This window comes from Coregonus clupeaformis, chromosome 18, assembly GCF_020615455.1.
Source record: "Coregonus clupeaformis isolate EN_2021a chromosome 18, ASM2061545v1, whole genome shotgun sequence".
Lineage (NCBI taxonomy): Eukaryota > Metazoa > Chordata > Actinopteri > Salmoniformes > Salmonidae > Coregonus > Coregonus clupeaformis.
The window spans coordinates 33278230-33298732 of NC_059209.1; the positions used below are offsets into that span (position 1 = coordinate 33278230).

The following is a 20503-nucleotide window of genomic DNA, read 5'->3' on the forward strand; positions in this document are numbered from 1 at the left end:
AGAGAGAGTATACACAATGCATGCATTCCTTTCATTTATTCTGCTGTTGAGGATGCCCTAGCCTGTGGCAATGCTTACCTGTGGCAGTGCTAACCCATGGTGTGCTAACCCGTGGCTATGCCAACCTGTGGCTATGCCAACCCGAGGTTATGCCATCCCGTGGCTATGCCAACCTGTGGCTATGCCAACCTGTGGCTATGCTAACCCGAGGTTATGACAACCCGAGGTTATGCCAACCCGTGGCTATGCCAACCCGTGGCTATGCCAACCCGAGGTTATGCCAACCCGTGGCTATGCTAACCCGTGGCTATGCTAACCAGTGGCTTTGAAACAGCAGCACCAGATGTGTCCAGTGAGAGGGTCAGGGTCAGTCGGTCAGAACGTATATAAAATCACCTGTTTCCTGAATGCTTACACAAGCAGTCAGGAAAGCAAAGGCAAACTTTTTCAAACAGAAATTTGCATCCTGTAGCACTAACTCCAAAACGTTTTGGGACACTGTAAAGTCCATGGAGAATAAGAGCACTTCCTCCCAGTTGCCCACTGCACTGAGGCTAGGAAACACTATCACCACCGATAAATCTACAATAATCGAGAATTTCAACAAGCATTTTGCTACAGCTGGCCATGCTTTCCATCTGGCTACCACTACCCCGGCCACCAACTCTGCACCCTCCGCTGAAACTTGCCCATGCCCCCCCGCTTCTCCTTCACACAAATTCAGACAGCTGACGTTTTGAAAGAGCTGCAAAATCTGGACCCCCTACAAATCAGCTGGGCTAGACAATCTGGACCCTTTCTTTCTAAAACTAGCCGCGAAATTGTCGCAACCCCTATTACTAGTCTGTTCAACCCTCTCTTTCATAACGTCTGAGATCCCCAGAGATTGGAAAGCTGCCGCGGTCATCCCCCTCTTCAAAGGGGGTGACACTCTAGATCCAAATTGCTACAGACCTATATCCATCCTGCCCTGCCTTTCGAAAGTATTTGAAAGTCAAGTTAACAAACAGATCACCGACCATTTCGAATACCACCGTACCTTCTCCGCTATGCAATCCGGTTTCCGAGCTGGTCATGGGTGCACTTCAGCCACGCTCAAGGTCCTAAACGATATTATAACCGCGATTGATAATAGACAGTACTGTGCAGCCGTCTTCATCGACCTGGCCAAGGCTTTCGACTCTGTCAACCACCGCATTCTTATTGGCAGACTAAATAGCCTTGGTTTCTCAAATGACTGCCTCGCCTGGTTCACCAACTACTTCTCAGATAGAGTTCAGTGTGTCAAATCGGAGGGCCTGTTGTCTGGACCTATGGCAGTCTCTATGGGGGTGCCACAGGGTTCAATTCTTGGGCCGACACTTTTCTCCGTGTATATCAATGATGTCGCTCTTGCTGCTGGTGACTCTCAGATCCACCTCTCACGAGACGACACCATTTTGTATACATCTGGCCCTTCATTGGACACTGTGTTAACAAACCTCCAAACGAGCTTCAATGCCATACAACACTCCTTCAGTAGCCTCCAACTGCTCTTAAACACTAGTAAAACTAAATGCATGCTTTTCAATCGAACGCTGCTGGCACCCGCCCACCCGACTAGAATCACCACTCTTGACGGGTCTGACCTAGAGTATGTGGACAACTACAAATACCTAGGTGTCTGGTTAGACTGTAAACTCTCCTTCCAGACTCACATAACTAATATCCAATCCAAAGTTAAATCTAGAATCGGCTTCCTATTTCGCAACAAAGCCTCCTTCACTCATGCTGCCAAACATGCCCTCGTAAAACTGACTATCCTACCGATCCTTGACTTCGGCGATGTCATTTACAAAATAGCCTCCAACACTCTACTCAGCAAATTGGATGTAGTCTATCACAGTGCCATCCGTTTTGTCTCCAAAGCCCCATACGCTACCCACCACTGTGACCTGTACGCTCTTGTTGGCTGGTCCTCACTACATGTTCGTCGTCAAACCCACTGGCTCCAGGCCATCTATAAATCACTGCTAGGCAAATCCCCGCCTTATCTTAGCTCATTGGTCACCATAGCAGCACCCACCCGTAGTCTGCGCTCCAGCAGGTATATCTCACTGGTCATTCCCAAAGCCAACACCTCCTTTGGCCGCCATTCCTTCCAGTTCTCTACTGCCAATGACTGGAACGAATTGCAAAAATCTCTGAAGCTGGAGACTCTTATCTCCCTCACTAACTTTAAGCATCAGTTGTCAGAGCACCTTACCGATCACTGCACCTGTACACAGCCCATCTGAAATTAGCCCACCCAACTACCTCATCCCTATATTGTTATTTATTTTGCTCTTTTGCACCCCAGTATCTCTATTTGCACATAATCTCTTGCACATCTAGCATTCCAGTGTTAATACTATTGTAATTATTTTGCACTATAGCCTATTTATTGCCTTACCTCCATAACTTGCTACATTTGCACACACTGTATATATATTTTCTGTTGTATTTTTGACTTTATGTTTTTTACCCCATATGTAACTCTGTGTTGTTTTTAATCGCACTGCTTTGCTTTATCTTGGCCAGGTCGCAGTTGTAAATGAGAACTTGTTCTCAACTGGCTTACCTGGTTAAATAAAAGTGAAAAAAATAAATAAAGTAAAACAAGTGGCCTCCAACAGATAAAATAACCTGTTCCTGAATGCTTACAAGGGGCCTTCCAGCTCATCCCCACATCCAGTCTCCCTCAACCTCCTTTCTGCCAATTCAGCCACAGAGAAACTAGGTTCTGCAAACAAGTCTCAAGATCAGTTCAGCAGACCCACGCCAGTTTGCTCGACAAACTTTCCTTCATTTGATGGATGTGTATTATTGTAGAGCCTGTAATCACACTTTTCCTCTCGCTCTCTCTGACTGCGTTTTTCCACTAATTGGTCTTTTGACCAATCACATAAGATCTTTTCACATCAGATCTTTTTCAGAGCTGATCTGATTGGTCAAAAGACCCAATTAGTGTGTAAAACGCAGGCCTCATCTCTTTCTGCAGTCTTTTCTGAGGCAGTGCTGTGCTGCCAAGGCACTTGGGGAAATTGAATGGCGGCCCATCAATCTATCAGGAGCGTTATGGGTAGAGTGGCAGAGAGGGGAGGCCAGGCTTTTCTGAAATGCACTTATCAGTGCTGGTCGTAATGCATTCCTCGTTGTAGTCTGAAGTGGTTGAATTACTGGCAATGCCACACACACACACACACACACACACACACACACACACACACACACACACACACACACACACACACACACACACACACACACACACCCACCCACCCCTTGGTACTTTAGCTGGAGATGCTATTGTATTATATAGTTCTGACAAGCAGAGAGAGGGAGTACACTAGTCACTCAAGAGTCTACGTCTGAAATGGCACCCTATTCCCTATATAGTGCACTACTGTTGACCAGAGCCCTATGAAGAGAAAAGGGTGCCATTTTTTGATGCACACAAGGTGGACTTTATCCATTACAAGTGCACCTGACGCCTGAACTCAGCAATGAACCATTAAACTAGTCAATCGTAACTAGACTATTCATCAGAACATGTGGATGACATACATTCGTGACGTTCCACAATATCCTGGGACTTTCATCATTTTCCTATGCCTACATATGATCAGTAGCCTAGTGTAAGACACGGTCGGTGGCCACTTCAAAGCATTCAGCCATCTGTCGAGACTTCTGTCATCCGCTCTCCTTTCTTTCACAGACAGAGGGAGAAGGGACAGAGGGTGGCTCTGCTCAGTTTCTAAAATTAGAGACTATTCATGGAGATACCAGGCTGACATTTCCACGTAGCGGGAGAGATGAGCAGCGACAAATGTCACTGTTGAACAGGGGGGGGGGCTTTAGGGGCTAAGCTTGGGTTTGGGGCCTACGCCACCCTCAACCCTGGCATCAGAAAGAGCAACAGACTGTCTCGCTGCTTGCGACCCCCCCACCCCACCTCACGAGAGAACCAGTTAGCTTCTAAACCCCTCCCTCCTCCTCCTCAGCCCTCTCTTTCCTGGCTCTGTGACATCATCTCCTGGTGGGGACCACCTGACCAGCACCTGAAGGTTCTCTTTCTCATGTAATGCAGATCAGACAGCTTGAGAGAGAGAGAGAGAGAGAGAGAGAGAGAGAGAGAGAGAGAGAGAGAGAGAACTTAAGTGCATATCACACTTAGAGATGGAATGCAATCACTCTTAATAATAATTTGATGGGTTCTTATATTTGTCCTATTGGAAATGTGTTTTTTGCATATCCCACTCTCCCTGAGACACCCTAGGAGGGTCGGGTCACGGCCAGGGTCTGCCATTATCAACCGTGACCCTGGCGCAATTAAGGCCTTGCTCAAGGGCACAGAGATTTTTCACCTTGTCGGCTCGGGGATTCGAATTAACAACCTTTCGGTTACTGGCCCAACGCTCTGACTGCTAGGCTATCTGCTTCCCTTGCTGCCATCCCAGTGTGCCAGTAGCATAGTCTCTGTTTATACCACTCCTCCTGAGCATGCTCACGTCTGTCTGAAAAAAATACTTATAAAAAAAACGTTTTTTAAAAAAAAGAGGTCAAATCCCGTATCCAGATCCTAAGAGAAGGGTACAATTGTGGCCTGCAATTCAGGGCATTCCTGGATCTGCAGGAACCTATCTTTCTACTTCTGTTGGTCCATTGTTAAGCTAGGACAGGCGGGAGGTGATGGGTGCTTCAGTACAGTGGGTACCATAACGTTGGATGCCAACCGGTGATAAACCCCACAGAAGAAGAGGCGGGTGGCGACAACGGTAGACAGTGTCCTTCTGTTTTCCCGCAGTTCTGTTAACGGCGGCGAGGGCAGGTGTTCTGCAGGCGGGAGCGAAGAACACTGTCTACCGGCGTCGTCGCCCCCCCCCCGCCTCCAGCTAGCTAGTAAGGAGGACTCCGTGAGTCGGGAGCAAAAAAAAAAAACGATATATATCTGACCACATGTATAATGACAGACCCAGTGGAACATCAAGGAGTGAGCTGGTGGAGTAAATAGTGTGGTTCCGTCAGTGAGTTGAGTGAAACAACCAGAACTACCACACCACACACACACACGCACACACACACTTTTCCCGTAGTACTCTGGGCTAGCAAGAGGCGGCAGAAAACCCCAAGGCATTGAGCCTGTTGAAAGCCTAGATTATTTACTGTATATAAATGTCTAGATTAACTACCATGAAATGTAAATGCATTCTCCTTAGTAATAATAGCATGTGTTAATCAGCCGATTACTTATCGCCAGAGAACAGTGTTCAGGTTAGTACAAACGTCACTCTGTTGATCTACGTACGTGTGTGCGGAGTGGGATTTCCTGGAGCAGCGGATACCTTTTGGTAGCGTGATATCCGCACCGTTTTTCTTATTTTTTTTACATTTCATTTTGCGAAAGCAAGGAAGAGTCGCCTTCCCTTCCTAGTAGTAGCTAGCTGGCAGCCTGGCTAGCTGCCTTTAGCCTAGCTGCCTTTAGCCTGGCTAGCTGCCTTTAGCCTGGCTAAAAACATAGCAAGTTAGCTAGCCTTTTTAGCTTCCCTCATCTCCATCTGAAATAATCAGATTTATAATTTAAAAAAATATGCCCTGGCAAATATTGTTATACTTGCCGGTGTAACCTAAAACATTATCCCAGTTTGATAATGCTGCTTGTGTATTAATTCCTGACACTGTCAACCCTGACACTGTCAACCCTGACACTGTCAACCCTGTTACTTTATTTGGCACTTAATAGGCCTTACTATAGTCATTTTTTTTTATTTAACCTCTTGAGATAGAAAAACATGTTTTTTTTATCAAGTTGAACATGTGCTCTTTACGACAATTTTAGAATGAGGTGAAATCGAATGGGGTTACACTTCTCAAAAGGCACCTAATTGGTGGAACGACCTACGTGCGTGACCAGTAGGCCAGGTTGCTACTTCATCAGTGTATTGGAGAGAGGCCAGGTTGCTACTTCATCAGTGTACTGGAGGGAGGCCAAACAGACAGTAAGCCAGGTCGCTACTTCATCAGTATACTGGAGGGAGGTTATCCAAGGACTCACAGGGATAGAGGTGGAGGTTGGGGAGAGTTTAGCTATGTGTCATGAGAGATATTATTGATTTTCAGATTAAAGCCTGATCAATACTCGTGCTGTACTATTGACAGATCGTGCTCAGAGTACCAGGGGCGGGCAGCACTGTGTTTCTAGGTTACAGATGTCAAAGAGCAGATGGATGTGTCCTCCATCACTGTCTGGTCCTAACCAGCCCCCTGCTGCCTGTCGTTAACTTACCACCCCCACTCTGCCAGTCTCACACACACACTGGTTGGCTGATTCCCAAGCACATTCCAAGCCATTGAGAAACGTCTGAAATTGTCAGCAGTCATTCATAAGTCGCTAATCAAATTAAGTGTTCCCACTAATTGTAAAAGGGGAAATATTTACCTCAGGACAGAACATTGGGGTCTGTAACCCAATGAACGGGTTTGGGAAGGGGACAGATTGTCTCTGGTCGTCAAAAAAACCTTGGTCTTCAAAGAAAGCTTTAGGTCCACCATGACATTGCAAAAATATACTGAACAAAAAATATAAAATGCAACAATTTCAAAGATTTTACTGAGTTACAGTTCATATAAGGAAATCAGTCAAACAGAAATAAATTCATTAGGCCCTAATCTATGGATTTCACATGACTACGCAAATGCTCCCACTGGGGAGCCAGGCCCAGCCAATCAGAATGAGTTTTCCCCCACAAAAGGGCTTTATTATAGACAGAAATACTCCTCAGCACCCCCTCAGATAATCCCGCAGGTGAAGAAGCCAGATGTGGAGGTCCTGGGCTGGCATGGTTACACATGGTCTGCGGTTGTGAGGCCGGTTGGACGTACTGACAAATTCCAAATTCTCTAAAATGACATTCGAGGTGGCTTATGGTAGAGAAATGAACATTCAATTCTCCGGCAACAGCTCTGGTGGACATTCCTGCAGTCAGCATGCCAATTGCACGCTCCCTCAAAACTAGAGACATCTGTGGCATTGTGTTGTGTGACAAAACTGCACATTTGAGTGGTCTTTTATTGTCCCCGGCACAAGGTGCACCTGTGTAATGATCATGCTTTTTAATCAGCTTCTTGATATGCCACACCTGTCAGGTGGATGGATTATCTTGGCAAAGGAGAAGTGCTCACTAACAGGGATGTAGGTCCTGTGTGGCTCAGATGGTAGAGCATGGCACTTGCAACGGCAGGGCTGTGGGTTCGATTCCCACGGGGGATCAGTACGAAGAAGAAAAAAATTAACTATCAAAATGTAAGTCGCTCTGGATAAGAGCGTCGACTAAAATGTACATGTAAACAAATTTGTGTACAACATTTGAGAGAAATAAGCTTTTTGTGCATATGGAAATGTTCTCACCTCATGAAACATGGGACCAACACTTTACATGTTGCATATATATTTTTATTCAGTATAGATTACTTAGCCAAGTAAATGAAGCAGGGCTAGGTTTAGCCGGGTTAGAGACAGCTAAAGCTAGCAGCCTCTCTCTTGGTGCTTACACAGCCATGAATATTCCCGTGTTGTTATAGCCGCGGTACTAAATGTGTTTGGTGCAGGTTCTACATCCATCGAAGTAATAGGTCATCATAGGAAGTAATCCCTCTAAAACCACCATGAAAACATCCCTGTGGAGGAAACTGAGGCTGTGTCCCAAATGGAAACCTTCCCTGTGTGTCCTGGTCTAAAGTAGTGCACTATAAAAAGGGAATAGGGTTACCATTTGGGATGCAGGCCAAGCAAACCAGTGCTAAGCCAGTGACATTCAAATCAGCAATAGTGGAACAATTCAACTGCAGCCTAAGGAGGAGCAGAGCAGAAGAGTTGAGTTGACAGAAAGTTGCCTGCCGGGCCTGTGGAACAATAGCTATTTTCTTTTGATTCGGCCAGGCTCAAAAAACTGCTTTGTGGCACGAGAAATCTTCCCCCACCCAATCACACTAAAGCATCGAAGGTCCCCAAGAACACAGTTGCTTCCATCATTCTTAAATGGAAGAAGTTTGGAACCACCAAGGCTCTTCCTAGAGCTGGCCGCCCGGCCAAACTGAGCAATCGGGGGAGAAGGGCCTAGGTCAGGGAGGTGACCAAGAACCTGATGGTCACTCTGACAGAGCTCTAGAGTTTCTCTGTGGAGATGGGAAAAACTTCCAGAAGGACAACCATCTCTGCAGCACTCCACCAATCAGGCCTTTATGGTAGAGTGGCCAGACCGAAGCCACTCCTCAGTAAAAGGCACATGACAGCCTGCTTGGAGTTTGCCAAAAGGCACCTAAATACTCTCAGACCATGAGAAACAAGATTCTCTGGTCTGATGAAACCAATAAATCATCTGGAGGAAACCTTTCACCATCCCTACGGTGAAGCATGGTGGTGGCAGCATCATGCTGTGGGGATGTTTTTCAGCGGCAGGGACTGGGAGACAAGTCAGGATCGAGGCAAAGATGAACGGAGCAAAGTACAGAGAGATCCTTGATGAAAACCTACTCCAGAGCACTCAGGACCTCAGACTGGGGGAGACGGCTCACCTTCCAACAGGGCAACGACCCTAAGCACACAGCCAAGACAATGCAGGAGTGGCTTCGGGACAAGTCTCTGAATGTCTTTGAGTGGCCCAGCCAGAGCCGGGCTTGAACCCGAATCAAATATCTCTGGAGAGACCTGAAAATAGCTGTGCAGCAACGCTTCCCATCCAACCTGACAGAGCTTGAGAGGATCTGCAGAGAAGAATGGGAGAAACTCCCCAAATACAGGTGTGCCAAGCTTGTAGCGTCATACCCAAAATGACTCGATGCTGTAATCGCTGCCAAAGGTGCTTCAAGAAAGTACTGAGTGAAGGGTCTGAATACTTATGTAAATGTGATATCTGTTTTTTATTTGTAATACATTTGCAAAAATTGATAAACTATTTTTGCTTTGTCATTATGGGGTATTGTATGTAGACTGATGAGGGATTTTTTTTTTTTTTTAATCCATTTTAGAATAAGGCTGTAACGTAACAAAATGTGGAAAAAGTCAAAGGGTCTGAGAACTTTCCGAAGGCGCTGTATTTCCACACTATGAGGTTGGAATAATACTGTGAAAATGATGATAACGCCAATGCGATAAATCAGTTCATAGACCAATAAGAAAAATAGCTCCAAACCTCTCTGCCAATCACAGCTAGTTTTCAATTTCCCCCCTCCCCACTCAGACCACTCCCAGACAGTCATAGCAAAACTCTTGCTTGAGAAATTGCTCTTTGCTAAGAAGCTATTTTTGTTTATTTTTTCATTGAAAACCATCACAGTAAGGTACTTAGGATCCCTTTTCTCTTTTTCCCCTTAACCAGGTTGGTGGCGTTGGAGGACTGACTAACTTGTCTTGTGTGTGCCTTTGTTAGATGTGCACTCTATTCCCTGTGTCGAATGTACTCCTGGCTACACAGTGAATTTCCCTTCAGGGACAATAACGTTTAAATAATGTGACTGTACCTCATCTCCCGAGGCCAGTCGTTGGGTCAACTCCTTCAGGCTCCTCATCATCCTCTCATCTCTGAAGTCGTAGGGGAACGTCTCTGTCCACTCCTGGAGCAGCTGCAGGATCTTGGGAGCCATCTTCCTGATCCTCATCTGAAAGATACACATACTTAATTGATCATGGTTATATTTTGTAACACCCAAGTCTGTAAATGAATATATACATTAATCTGAGCGCAGAAACACTCAACATAGTCAGGAACACAAGCAAGCTTCTCTGTAGCAGAATACTACAACATACATCAGCTAAATAAACTGATCTTCATTAAGAAAGTATAATAGTATAATACAGCTAAGAATATAGTATAATATAGCTAACAGAGTATAGTCAATAGAGTATAGTATAATATAGCTAAGAATATAGTATAATATAGCTAACAGAGTATAGTCAATAGAGTATAGTATAATATAGCTAAGAATATAGTATAATATAGCTAACAGAGTATAGTCAATAGAGTATAGTATAATATAGCTAAGAATATAGTATAATATAGCTAACAGAGTATAGTCAATAGAGTATAGTATAATATAGCTAAGAATATAGTATAATATAGTATAGGTAATAGAGTATAGTATAATACAGCTAAGAATATAGTACACTGCTCAAAAAAATAAAGGGAACACTTAAACAACACATCCTAGATCTGAATGAATGAAATAATCTTATTAAATACTTGTTTCTTTAAATAGTTGAATGTGCTGACAACAAAATCACACAAAAATGATCAATGGAAATCAAATGTATCAACCCATGGAGGTCTGGATTTGGAGTCACCCTCAAAATTAAAGTGGAAAACCACACTACAGGCTAATCCAACTTTGATGTAATGTCCTTAAAACAAGTCAAAATGAGGCTCAGTAGTGTGTGTGGCCTCCACGTGCCTGTATGACCTCCCTACAACGCCTGGGCATGCTCCTGATGACGTGGCGGATGGTCTCCTGAGGGATCTCCTCCCAGCCCTGGACTAAAGCATCCGCCAACTCCTGGACAGTCTTGGTGCAACGTGGCGTTGGTGGATGGAGCGAGACATGATGTCCCAGATGTGCTCAATTGGATTCAGGTCTGGGGAACGGGCGGACCAGTCCATAGCATCAATGCCTTCCTCTTGCAGGAACTGCTGACACACTCCAGCCACATGAGGTCTAGCATTGTCTTGCATTAGGAGGAACCCAGGGCCAACCGCACCAGCATATGGTCTCACAAGGGGTCTGAGGATCTCATCTCGGTACCTAATGGCAGTCAGGCTACCTCTGGCGAGCACATGGAGGGCTGTGCGGCCCCCCAAAGAAATGGCACCCCACACCATGACTGACCCACCGCCATACTGGTCATGCTGGAGGATGTTGCAGGCAGCAGAACGTTCTCCACGGCGTCTCCAGACTCTGTCACGTCTGTCACATGTGCTCAGTGTGAACCTGTGAAGAGCACAGGGCGCCAATGGCGAATTTGCCAATCTTGGTGTTCTCTGGTAAATGCCAAACGTCCTGCACAGTGTTGGGCTGTAAGCACAACCCCCACCTGTGGACGTCGGGCCCTCATACCACCCTCATGGAGTCTGTTTCTGACCGTTTGAGCAGACACATGCACATTTGTGGCCTGCTGGAGGTCATTTTGCAGGGCTCCTCCTTGCACAAAGGCGGAGGTAGCGGTCCTGCTGCTGGGTTGTTGCCCTCCTACGGCCTCCTCCACATCTCCTGATGTACTGGCCTGTCACCTGGTAGTGCCTCCATGCTCTGGACACTACGCTGACAGACACAGCAAACCTTCTTGCCACAGCTCGCATTGATGTGCCATCCTGGACGAGCTGCACTACCTGAGCCACTTGTGTGGGTTGTAGACTCCGTCTCATGCTACCACTAGAGTGAAAGCACCGCCAGCATTCAAAAGTGACCAAAAGATCAGCCAGGAAGCATAGGAACTGAGAAGTGGTCTGTGGTCACCACCTGCAAAACCAGTCCTTTATTGGGGGTGTCTTGCTAATTGCCTATAATTTCCACCTGTTGTCTATTCCATTTGCACAACAGCATGTGCAATTTATTGTCAATCAGTGTTGCTTCCTAAGTGGACAGTTTGATTTCCCAGAAGTGTGATTGACTTGGAGTTACATTGTGTTGTTTAAGTGTTCTCTTTATTTTTTTGAGCAGTGTATAATACAGCTAATAGAGTATAGTACAATACAGCTAAGAATATAGTATAATATAATATAGCTAATAGAGTATAGTATAATACAGCTAAGAATATAGTATAATATAATATAGCTAGAGTATAGTCAATAGAGTATAGTATAATATAGCTAAGAATATAGTATAATATAATATAGCTAATAGAGTATAGTATAATACAGCTAAGAATATAGTATAATATAATATAGCTAATAGAGTATAGTATAATACAGCTAAGAATATAGTATAATATAATATAGCTAATAGAGTATAGTATAATACAGCTAAGAATATAGTATAATATAATATAGCTAGAGTATAGTCAATAGAGTATAGTATAATATAGCTAAGAATATAGTATAATATAATATAGCTAGAGTATAGTCAATAGAGTATAGTATAATATAGCTAAGAATATAGTATAATATAATATAGCTAATAGAGTATAGTATAATATAGCTAATAGAGTATAGTATAATATAGCTACTATAGTATAGTTTAATATAGCTAATAGAGTATAGTATAATATAGCTAAGAATATAGTATAATATAATATAGCTAATAGAGTATAGTATAATACAGCTAAGAATATAGTATAATATAATATAGCTAATAGAGTATAGTATAATACAGCTAAGAATATAGTATAATATAGCTAACAGAGTATACAGCTATTAGAGAGTTACTCTATTAATTACTCTATTAGCTATATTATATTATACTATATTCTTAGCTACAGTGGGGGAAAAAAGTATTTAGTCAGCCACCAATTGTGCAAGTTTTCCCACTTAAAAAGATGAGAGAGGCCTGTAATTTTCATCATAGGTACACGTCAACTATGACAGACAAATTATGGTGGAAAATAAGTATTTGGTCAATAACAAAAGTTTCTCAATACTTTGTTATATACCCTGTGTTGGCAATGACACAGGTCAAACGTTTTCTGTAAGTCTTCACAAGGTTTTCACACACTGTTGCTGGTATTTTGGCCCATTCCTCCATGCAGATCTCCTCTAGAGCAGTGATGTTTTGGGGCTGTCGCTGGGCAACACAGACTTTCAACTCCCTCCAAAGATTTTCTATGGGGTTGAGATCTGGAGACTGGCTAGGCCACTCCAGGACCTTGAAATGCTTCTTACGTTCGTTGCCCAGGCAGTGTGTTTGGGATCATTGTCATGCTGAAAGACACAGCCACATTTCATCTTCAATGCCCTTGCTGATGGAAGGAGGATTTCACTCAAAATCTCACGATACATGGCCCCATTCATTCTTTCCTTTACACGGATCAGTCGTCCTGGTCCCTTTGCAGAAAAACAGCCCCAAAGCATGATGTTTCCACCCCTATGCTTCACAGTAGGTATGGTGTTCTTTGGATGCAACTCAGCATTCTTTGTCCTCCAAACACGACGAGTTTAGTTTTTACCAAAAAGTTCTATTTTGGTTTCATCTGACCATATGACATTCTCCCAATCCTCTTCTGGATCATCCAAATGCACTCTAGCAAACTTCAGATGGGCCTGGACATGTACTGGCTTAAGCAGGGGGACACGTCTGGCACTGCAGGATTTGAGTCCCTGGCGGCGTAGTGTGTTACTGATGGTAGGCTTTGTTACTTTGGTCCCAGCTCTCTGCAGGTCATTCACTAGGTCCCCCCGTGTGGTTCTGGGATTTTTGCTCACCGTTCTTGTGATCATTTTGACCCCACGGGGTGAGATCTTGCGTGGAGCCCCAGATCGAGGGAGATTATCAGTGGCGCAGTGGTCTAAGGCACTGCATCGCAGTGCTAACTGTGCCACTAGAGATCCTGGTTCGAATCCAGGCTCTGTCGCAGCCGGCCGCGACCGGGAGACTCATGGGCGGCGCACAATTGGCCCAGCGTCGTCCAGGGTAGGGGAGGGAATGGCCGGCAGGGATGTAGCTCAGTTGATAGAGCATGGCGTTTGCAACGCCAGGGTTGTGGGTTCGACTCCCACGGGGGGCCAGTATAAAAAAATATGTATTCACTAACTGTAAGTCGCTCTGGATAAGAGCGTCTGCTAAATGACTAAAATGTAAAATGTAAATGTCTTGTATGTCTTCCATTTCCTAATAATTGCTCCCACAGTTGATTTCTTCAAACCAAGCTGCTTACCTATTGCAGATTCAGTCTTCCCAGCCTGGTGCAGGTCTACAATTTTGTTTCTGGTGTCCTTTGACAGCTCTTTGGTCTTGGCCATAGTGGAGTTTGGAGTGTGACTGTTTGAGGTTGTGGACAGGTGTCTTTTATACTGATAACAAGTTCAAACAGGTGCCATTCATACAGGTAACGAGTGGAGGACAGAGGAGCCTCTTAAAGAAGAAGTTACAGGTCTGTGAGAGCCATTAATCTTGCTTGTTTGTAGGTGACCACATACTTATTTCCCACCATAATTTGCTAATAAATTCATAAAAAAATCCTACAATGTGATTTTCTGGAGAAAAAAAAAATTCTGGATTTTTTTTCTGGATTTTTCTTTTTTTTTCTCAATTTGTCTGTCATAGTTGACGTGTACCTATGATGAAAATTACAGGCCTCTCTCACTGTAGCTAATAGAGTATAGTCAATAGAGTATAGTATAATATAGCTAAGAATATAGTATAATATAATATAGCTAATAGAGCATAGTCAATAGAGTATAGTATAATATAGCTAAGAATATAGTATAATATAATACAGCTAATAGAGTATAATATAATATAGCTAATAGAGTATAATATAATACAGCTAATAGAGTATAATATAATATAACATAGCTAATAGAGTATAGTATAGCTAATAGAGTATAGTATAATATAGCTAATATAGTATAGTATAATATAGCTACTAGACTATAGAATAATATAGCGAATATAGTATAATATAGCTAATATAGCATAGTATAGCTAATAGAATATAATATAGCAAATATAGTATAGTTTAATATAGCTAATAGAGTATAGTATAATATAGCTAACAGAGTATAATAGAGTATAGTATAGCTAATATAGTATAGTTTAATATAGCTAATAGAGTATAGTATAATATAGCTAATAGAGTATAGTTTAATATAGCTAATAGAGTATAGTATAATATAGCTAATAGAGTATAGTATAATATAGTGAATAGAGTATAATATAATATAGCTAATAGAGTATAGTATAATATAGCTAATAGAGTACAGTTTAATATAGCTAATAGAGTATAGTATAATATAGCTAATAGAGTATAATATAATATAGCTAATAGAGTATAGTTTAATATAGCTAATAGAGTATCGTTTAATATAGCTAATAGAGTATAGTATAATATAGCTAATAGAGTATAGTTTAATATAGCTAATAGAGTATTGTATAATATAGCTACTAGAGTATAGTTTAATATAGCTAATAGAGTATTGTATAATGGAGGTTGTGTTACCTTGTCTGCCTGAGGGTCACTCAGTCTCTGCTGCTCCACACACAGGTGACACACCTTGGACATGAGCTCGTAGGGGTGGATGAATAGACGAGAGGAAAGCAGGAAGGTGAAGGAGTACGTCATCTGTGCAGAGAAAAGAGGGAGGGGAGGTAGAGGGAAATTAAGAGAGGTGTCAATAACTTTGGAGAATACAGAGAGTTTGTGGACAACAGACAGACGGACGGACCGAGACAGACAGACAGACAGTGTCACTCACATCAGGGTAGTAGTCCATGGAGGGAACCAGGTGGTGTATGAGGGCCTCCAGTGAGCCGGACACAAGGGTGTTGTCATGGTAATATAATCCCGCGTTACTGTATCCCTCCTCCTTGGTCTGGTTCTGGTACAGGTTCTTATTGTAACCACTGGAGACCAGCAGGCCGGTCAGCAGTGGCGTTTGAGGCATATTGTCCTGGGAGGATGAAGGAGGAGGTTATAAACACATACACAACCCCCACGGAGACAGAGGAGGAGGACAGGGTCACCCGTAGGCAGTGCTGTAGTGCTGAGAGGGAAAACAGAAAAGAGACTCTTCAGAACAATAGCCTTGTTATTATTCTGATATGTTTGGACAGACCCAAAAGTGATTACAGGGCCATATTATATTCTCCATCCCAAAACAGACAGAACTGGGACGTTTGTTTACTTAAAAGAAGCAGTCGAATGGTTGCATCACATGGGCCTACGTCCTGTGATTACAATATGGGCAATTCCACGTAACGGAATTGCGCTGAGACTCCGGTTTTTTTTCCACTTAGTCTATGCACAAGGACTACTTTTAACAATTTACACTGAAAATGTTAAAAACATTTACTCGAAGAACGGTGCAGATACGTTTGTTAACAAAACATTGGTAAAATCTCCTTCATTTTTTTTTTTTTTTTATGCGACCAAGTAAAAAACTCGGAATTAAGATTCAACGATGTCTGCAGAAAGAATGGCGTGTCAGCTATGACATGATTCCTTGAGTCTGTGTTAAGAAAGGGGAATCTCCCCCACTGGAGAAACACAGAGCATCCATTATCCATTTACTGACAGGGTCAGTTGATATGATGACAACCAACCCTACAAAGGCACATGTTGTTGACTTAAAATAATGAACCGACTCCGTTTCTGGTTCCACCTTCCCCGACAACACAGTGTATCCATTCACAGTGGACATGATAAGTTCACATGTTGACAAACAATAAAATGAGGCTAGTTCTGAAAACAGGCGCTTCTAATTTCTCTCCATTTCCCCACACACACAAAACATATGAGACTCTCAGGAGAGTGTACACTGTGAGAGTGTATTGTTCTGATAGGGCAGTGTTGTCCTGTGACCAATGACGCTACTTATCTTTTCCCATCACACACACAGACACACCCTGGTGATGACTGCATTGACTACGCACACTTATTCCCACTGAGAGGCCATGTGAGTCTACAGTGCATTTGGAAAGTTTCCAGACCCCTTAACCTTCTCCACATTTTGTTACGTTACAGCCTTACTCTAAAATGGATTCAATTGTTTTTTCCCCTCAATAATCTACACACAATACTCCATAATGACAAAGCAAAAACAGGTTTGTCGAAATTGCTGCAGATTTATTAAAAATAAAAAACTGAAATATCACATTTACATAATTATTCAGACCCTTTACTCAGTACTTTTTGAAGCACCTTTTGGCAGCTATTACAGCCTTGAGTCTTCTTGGGTATGGCGCTACAAGCTTGGCACAGCTGTATTTGGGGAGTTTCTCCCATTCTTCTCTGCAGATCCTCTCAAGCTCTGTCAGTTTGGATGGGGAGCGTCGCTGCAAAGCTATTTTCAGGTCTCTCCAGAGATGTTTGATTGGGTTCAAGTCCGGGCTCTGGCTGGGCCACTCAAGGACATTCAGAGACTTGTCCCGAAGCCACTCCTACGTTGTCTTGGCTGTGTGCTTAGGGTCGTTGCCCTGTTGGAAGGTGAACCTTTGCCTCAGTCTGAGATCCTGAGCACTCTGGAGCAGGTTTTCATCAAGGATCTCTCGGTACTTTGCTCCGTTCATCTTTCCCTCGATCCTGACTAGTCTTACAGTCCCTGCCGCTGAAAAACATCCCCACAGCATGATGCTGCCACCCCCATGCTTCACCGTAGGGATGGTGCCAGGTTTCCTCCAGACGTGACGCTTTTCATTCAGGTCAAAGATTTCAATCTTGGTTTCATCAGACCAAAGAATATTGTCTTTAGGTGCTTTTGGCAAACTCCAAGCGGGCTGTCATGTGCCTTTTACTGAGGAGTGGCTTCCGTCTGGCCACTCTACCATAAAGGCCTGATTGGTGGAGTGCTACAGGACATGGTTGTCCTTCTGGAAGGTTCTCCCATCTCCACAGAGGAACTCTGGAGCTCTGTCTGAGTGACCATCGGGTTCTTGTTCACCTCCCTGACCAAGGCCCTTCTCCCCCAATTGCTCAGTTTGGCCAGGCGGCCAGCTCTAGGAAGAGTCTTGGTGGTTCCAAACTTCTTCCATTTAACATTGATGGAGGCCACTGTGTTCTTGGGGACCTTCAATGCAGCAGAAATGTTTTGGTACCCTTCCCCAGATCTGTGCCTCAACACAATCCTGTCTCGGAGCTCTACGGACAATTCCTTCGACCTCATGGCTTGGTTTTTGCTCTGACATGCACTGTCAACTGTGGGACCTTATATAGACAGGTGTGTGCCTTTCCAAATCATGTCCAATCAATTGAATTTACCACAAGTGGACTCCAATCAAGTTGTAGAAACATCTCAAGGATGATCAATGGAAACAGGATGCACCTAAGCTCAATTTCGAGTCTCATAGCAAAGGGTCTGAATACATTTTCAAACATTTCTATAAACCTGTTTTAGCTTGGTCATTATGGGGTGTTGTGTGTAGATTGATGAGGAAAACACAATTGAATCCATTTTAGAATAAGGCTGTAACGTAACAAAATGTGGAAAAAGTCAAGGGGTCTGAATACTTACCAGTCAAAAGTTTGGACACACCTACTCATTCAAGGGTTTTTCTTTATTTTTTAATATTTTCTACATTATAGAATAATAGTGAAGACATCAAAACTATTAAATAACACATATGGAATCATGTAGTAACCCAAAAAAAAAGTGTTAAACAAATCAAAATATATTTTATATTCGAGATTCTTCAAAGTAGCCACCCTTTGCCTTGATGACAGCTTTGAACAGCTTACCACTTGTGACTGGTACTGTATATGCAGTGAGAGTGTATAGGCTATATACCCTTTGTGAGTATATACATTTACATTTTAGTCATTTAGCAGACGCTCTTATCCAGAGCGACTTACTGGAGCAATTAGGGTTAAGTGCCTTGCTCAAGGGCACATCGACAGATTTTTCACCTAGTCGGCTCAGGGATTAGAACCAGCGACCTTTCGGTTACTGGCACAACGCTCTTAACAACGCTCTTAACCACTAAGCTACCTGGAGCCCTATACGTATTCGTGTGAGTGTGTATGCCCCAGTATGTGTGTAGTGTATGATGTTATTGAGTGAGAGACTGTGTGTGTGTGTGTGTGTGTGTGTGTGTGTATATGTGTGTGTGTGTGTGTGTGATTGCCCCTGTGACTGTTTGGCCTTCTTCTCTGGGATTCTAAGCTGAGACCCAACCACCTGACTGCCGGGCAGGCTTCAGTGGCATGCCAACGCACACCTTCTCCGTACCAGGGACTCCATCCCAAATGCCAGCCAAGCAGACTGCTGGAGTCTCCTATCCCAGGAAAGAGCCTTCTCCCTTGGGCACCCGGCCTCCACACAATGGGATCTTTGACTGGACCGGCACACACACACACACACCATCTCCTTTATTCAGAGTACCATAGTGATTTACATCAGAATGGAGAAAGAGAGAGAGAGAGAGAGGGGAGTCAGAGCAGCAGCCTGTGCATCTGTTGTACCATGTGTCTCACGGTGAGGGAGATCATGAGACACACACAGAGTGGAGTGGAGTAAAGGAATAGAGTGAGAGATGAGGCACACAACTCACATAGAACACACAGAGAGACTTGAGATTCACCATAAAGCCTAGATACAATGAATACATATTTAATTTTAACCAACATTCTTAATAAGCATATCTACAGGCCTAATGTAAGATTCATGGCATAAAATCTACATTTTAAATGGTATTAAATGATACAGAGATCGGTGGATGTTTTCACTGCCTGTAGATTAATTACATACAATTAAAATGACTTGGCAACATCATGAAATGCCACACGGAGGTCCTGTCTAATGGACCAGAAGTTTCTCTCGCAGTCCCTTGTGTCCATAACAGCCTCTGCCCAAACAAATGCATGTGTGTATGAATGTGTGCAAAGTGCACGACTACACGCACTCACACAAGCCTCCATGGGTGGAAGGGACACACTCTTAAATAGTCTGCTCTGCCACGAGGACAACATTATGCCAATGAGGAGCCAGGTGCTCCCCCCCATCCTAAAACCCTCCCCTCCATCTCCCCCCTCTCCCTCCCCTCCTCTCCTCTCCCCTCCCTCCCCTCCTCTCCTCTCCTCTCCTCTCCTCTCCCATCTCCTCTCCTCTCTCCCTCCTCTCCCTCCCCTCCTCTCCTCTCCTCTCCTCTCCCTCTCCCTCTCCCTCTCCTCCTCCTCCTCTCCCTCTCCCTCTCCTCTCCTCTCCTCTCCCTCTCCTCTCTCCTCTCCCTGGCTGAAATTGATGCCAGCTGCAGCTTGAACAACTGTTTTAATCCTATAAAAGTGTCAAACAAAGCGAGAGCCGATTACAAATTACATCTGAAACTCCAGGTGTCAAGAGCAACGTTCCAAACGGCACCCTATTCCCTATATAGTGCGCTACTCACCCTATGGGCCCTGGACAAAAGTAGTGCCCTATGTAAGGACTAGGGTGCTGTTTGGGACACAGGCAAGTGTAAATGAGCCATATGCCAACTCTTCGGCTGAAGGAGTTAGCACGATGCTATTGGTTTGGTTTAGCGACTGGACGGGGGGGTTGGAGAAACAAACAACTAAAGACCAGATTGGTGTGTTTATAACCTCACTGGCTGTGTGGTTGTGTTTATAACTGGCTGTGTGGTTGTGATTATAACTGGCTGTGTGGTTGTGATTGTAACTGGCTGTGTAGCCATCTGTTTTTCAACACTATGAGGTAAACCATATCAACAGAGGTATTCTTCAGTAAATTAAACCATTACCCATAGCCTTATTTAACAAGGTAAATCAGAACACCGTGTACAATGACTGCCTGAATAAAAACAGCAGTAAATCGTCTGTTAAAACAACACGTGTGCATCATATCCTATCTTC

General features: G+C 43.7%; 1 protein-coding gene across 1 annotated transcript in view; it reads right to left on the reverse strand.

Moving 5' to 3' along the window:
- Positions 1-20503, reverse strand: part of rasgef1ba (RasGEF domain family, member 1Ba) — a 62328-nt gene that overhangs the window by 25875 nt on the left and 15950 nt on the right. The window contains exons 2-4 of the mRNA XM_041835856.2: positions 15417-15611; positions 15161-15283; positions 9538-9675 (exon numbers count right to left, since the gene is read on the reverse strand). Of these exons, the coding sequence (XP_041691790.1) occupies positions 9538-9675; positions 15161-15283; positions 15417-15605 (450 nt within the window). The 5' untranslated portion in view covers positions 15606-15611. The remainder of the gene's footprint in view (positions 1-9537; positions 9676-15160; positions 15284-15416; positions 15612-20503) is intronic.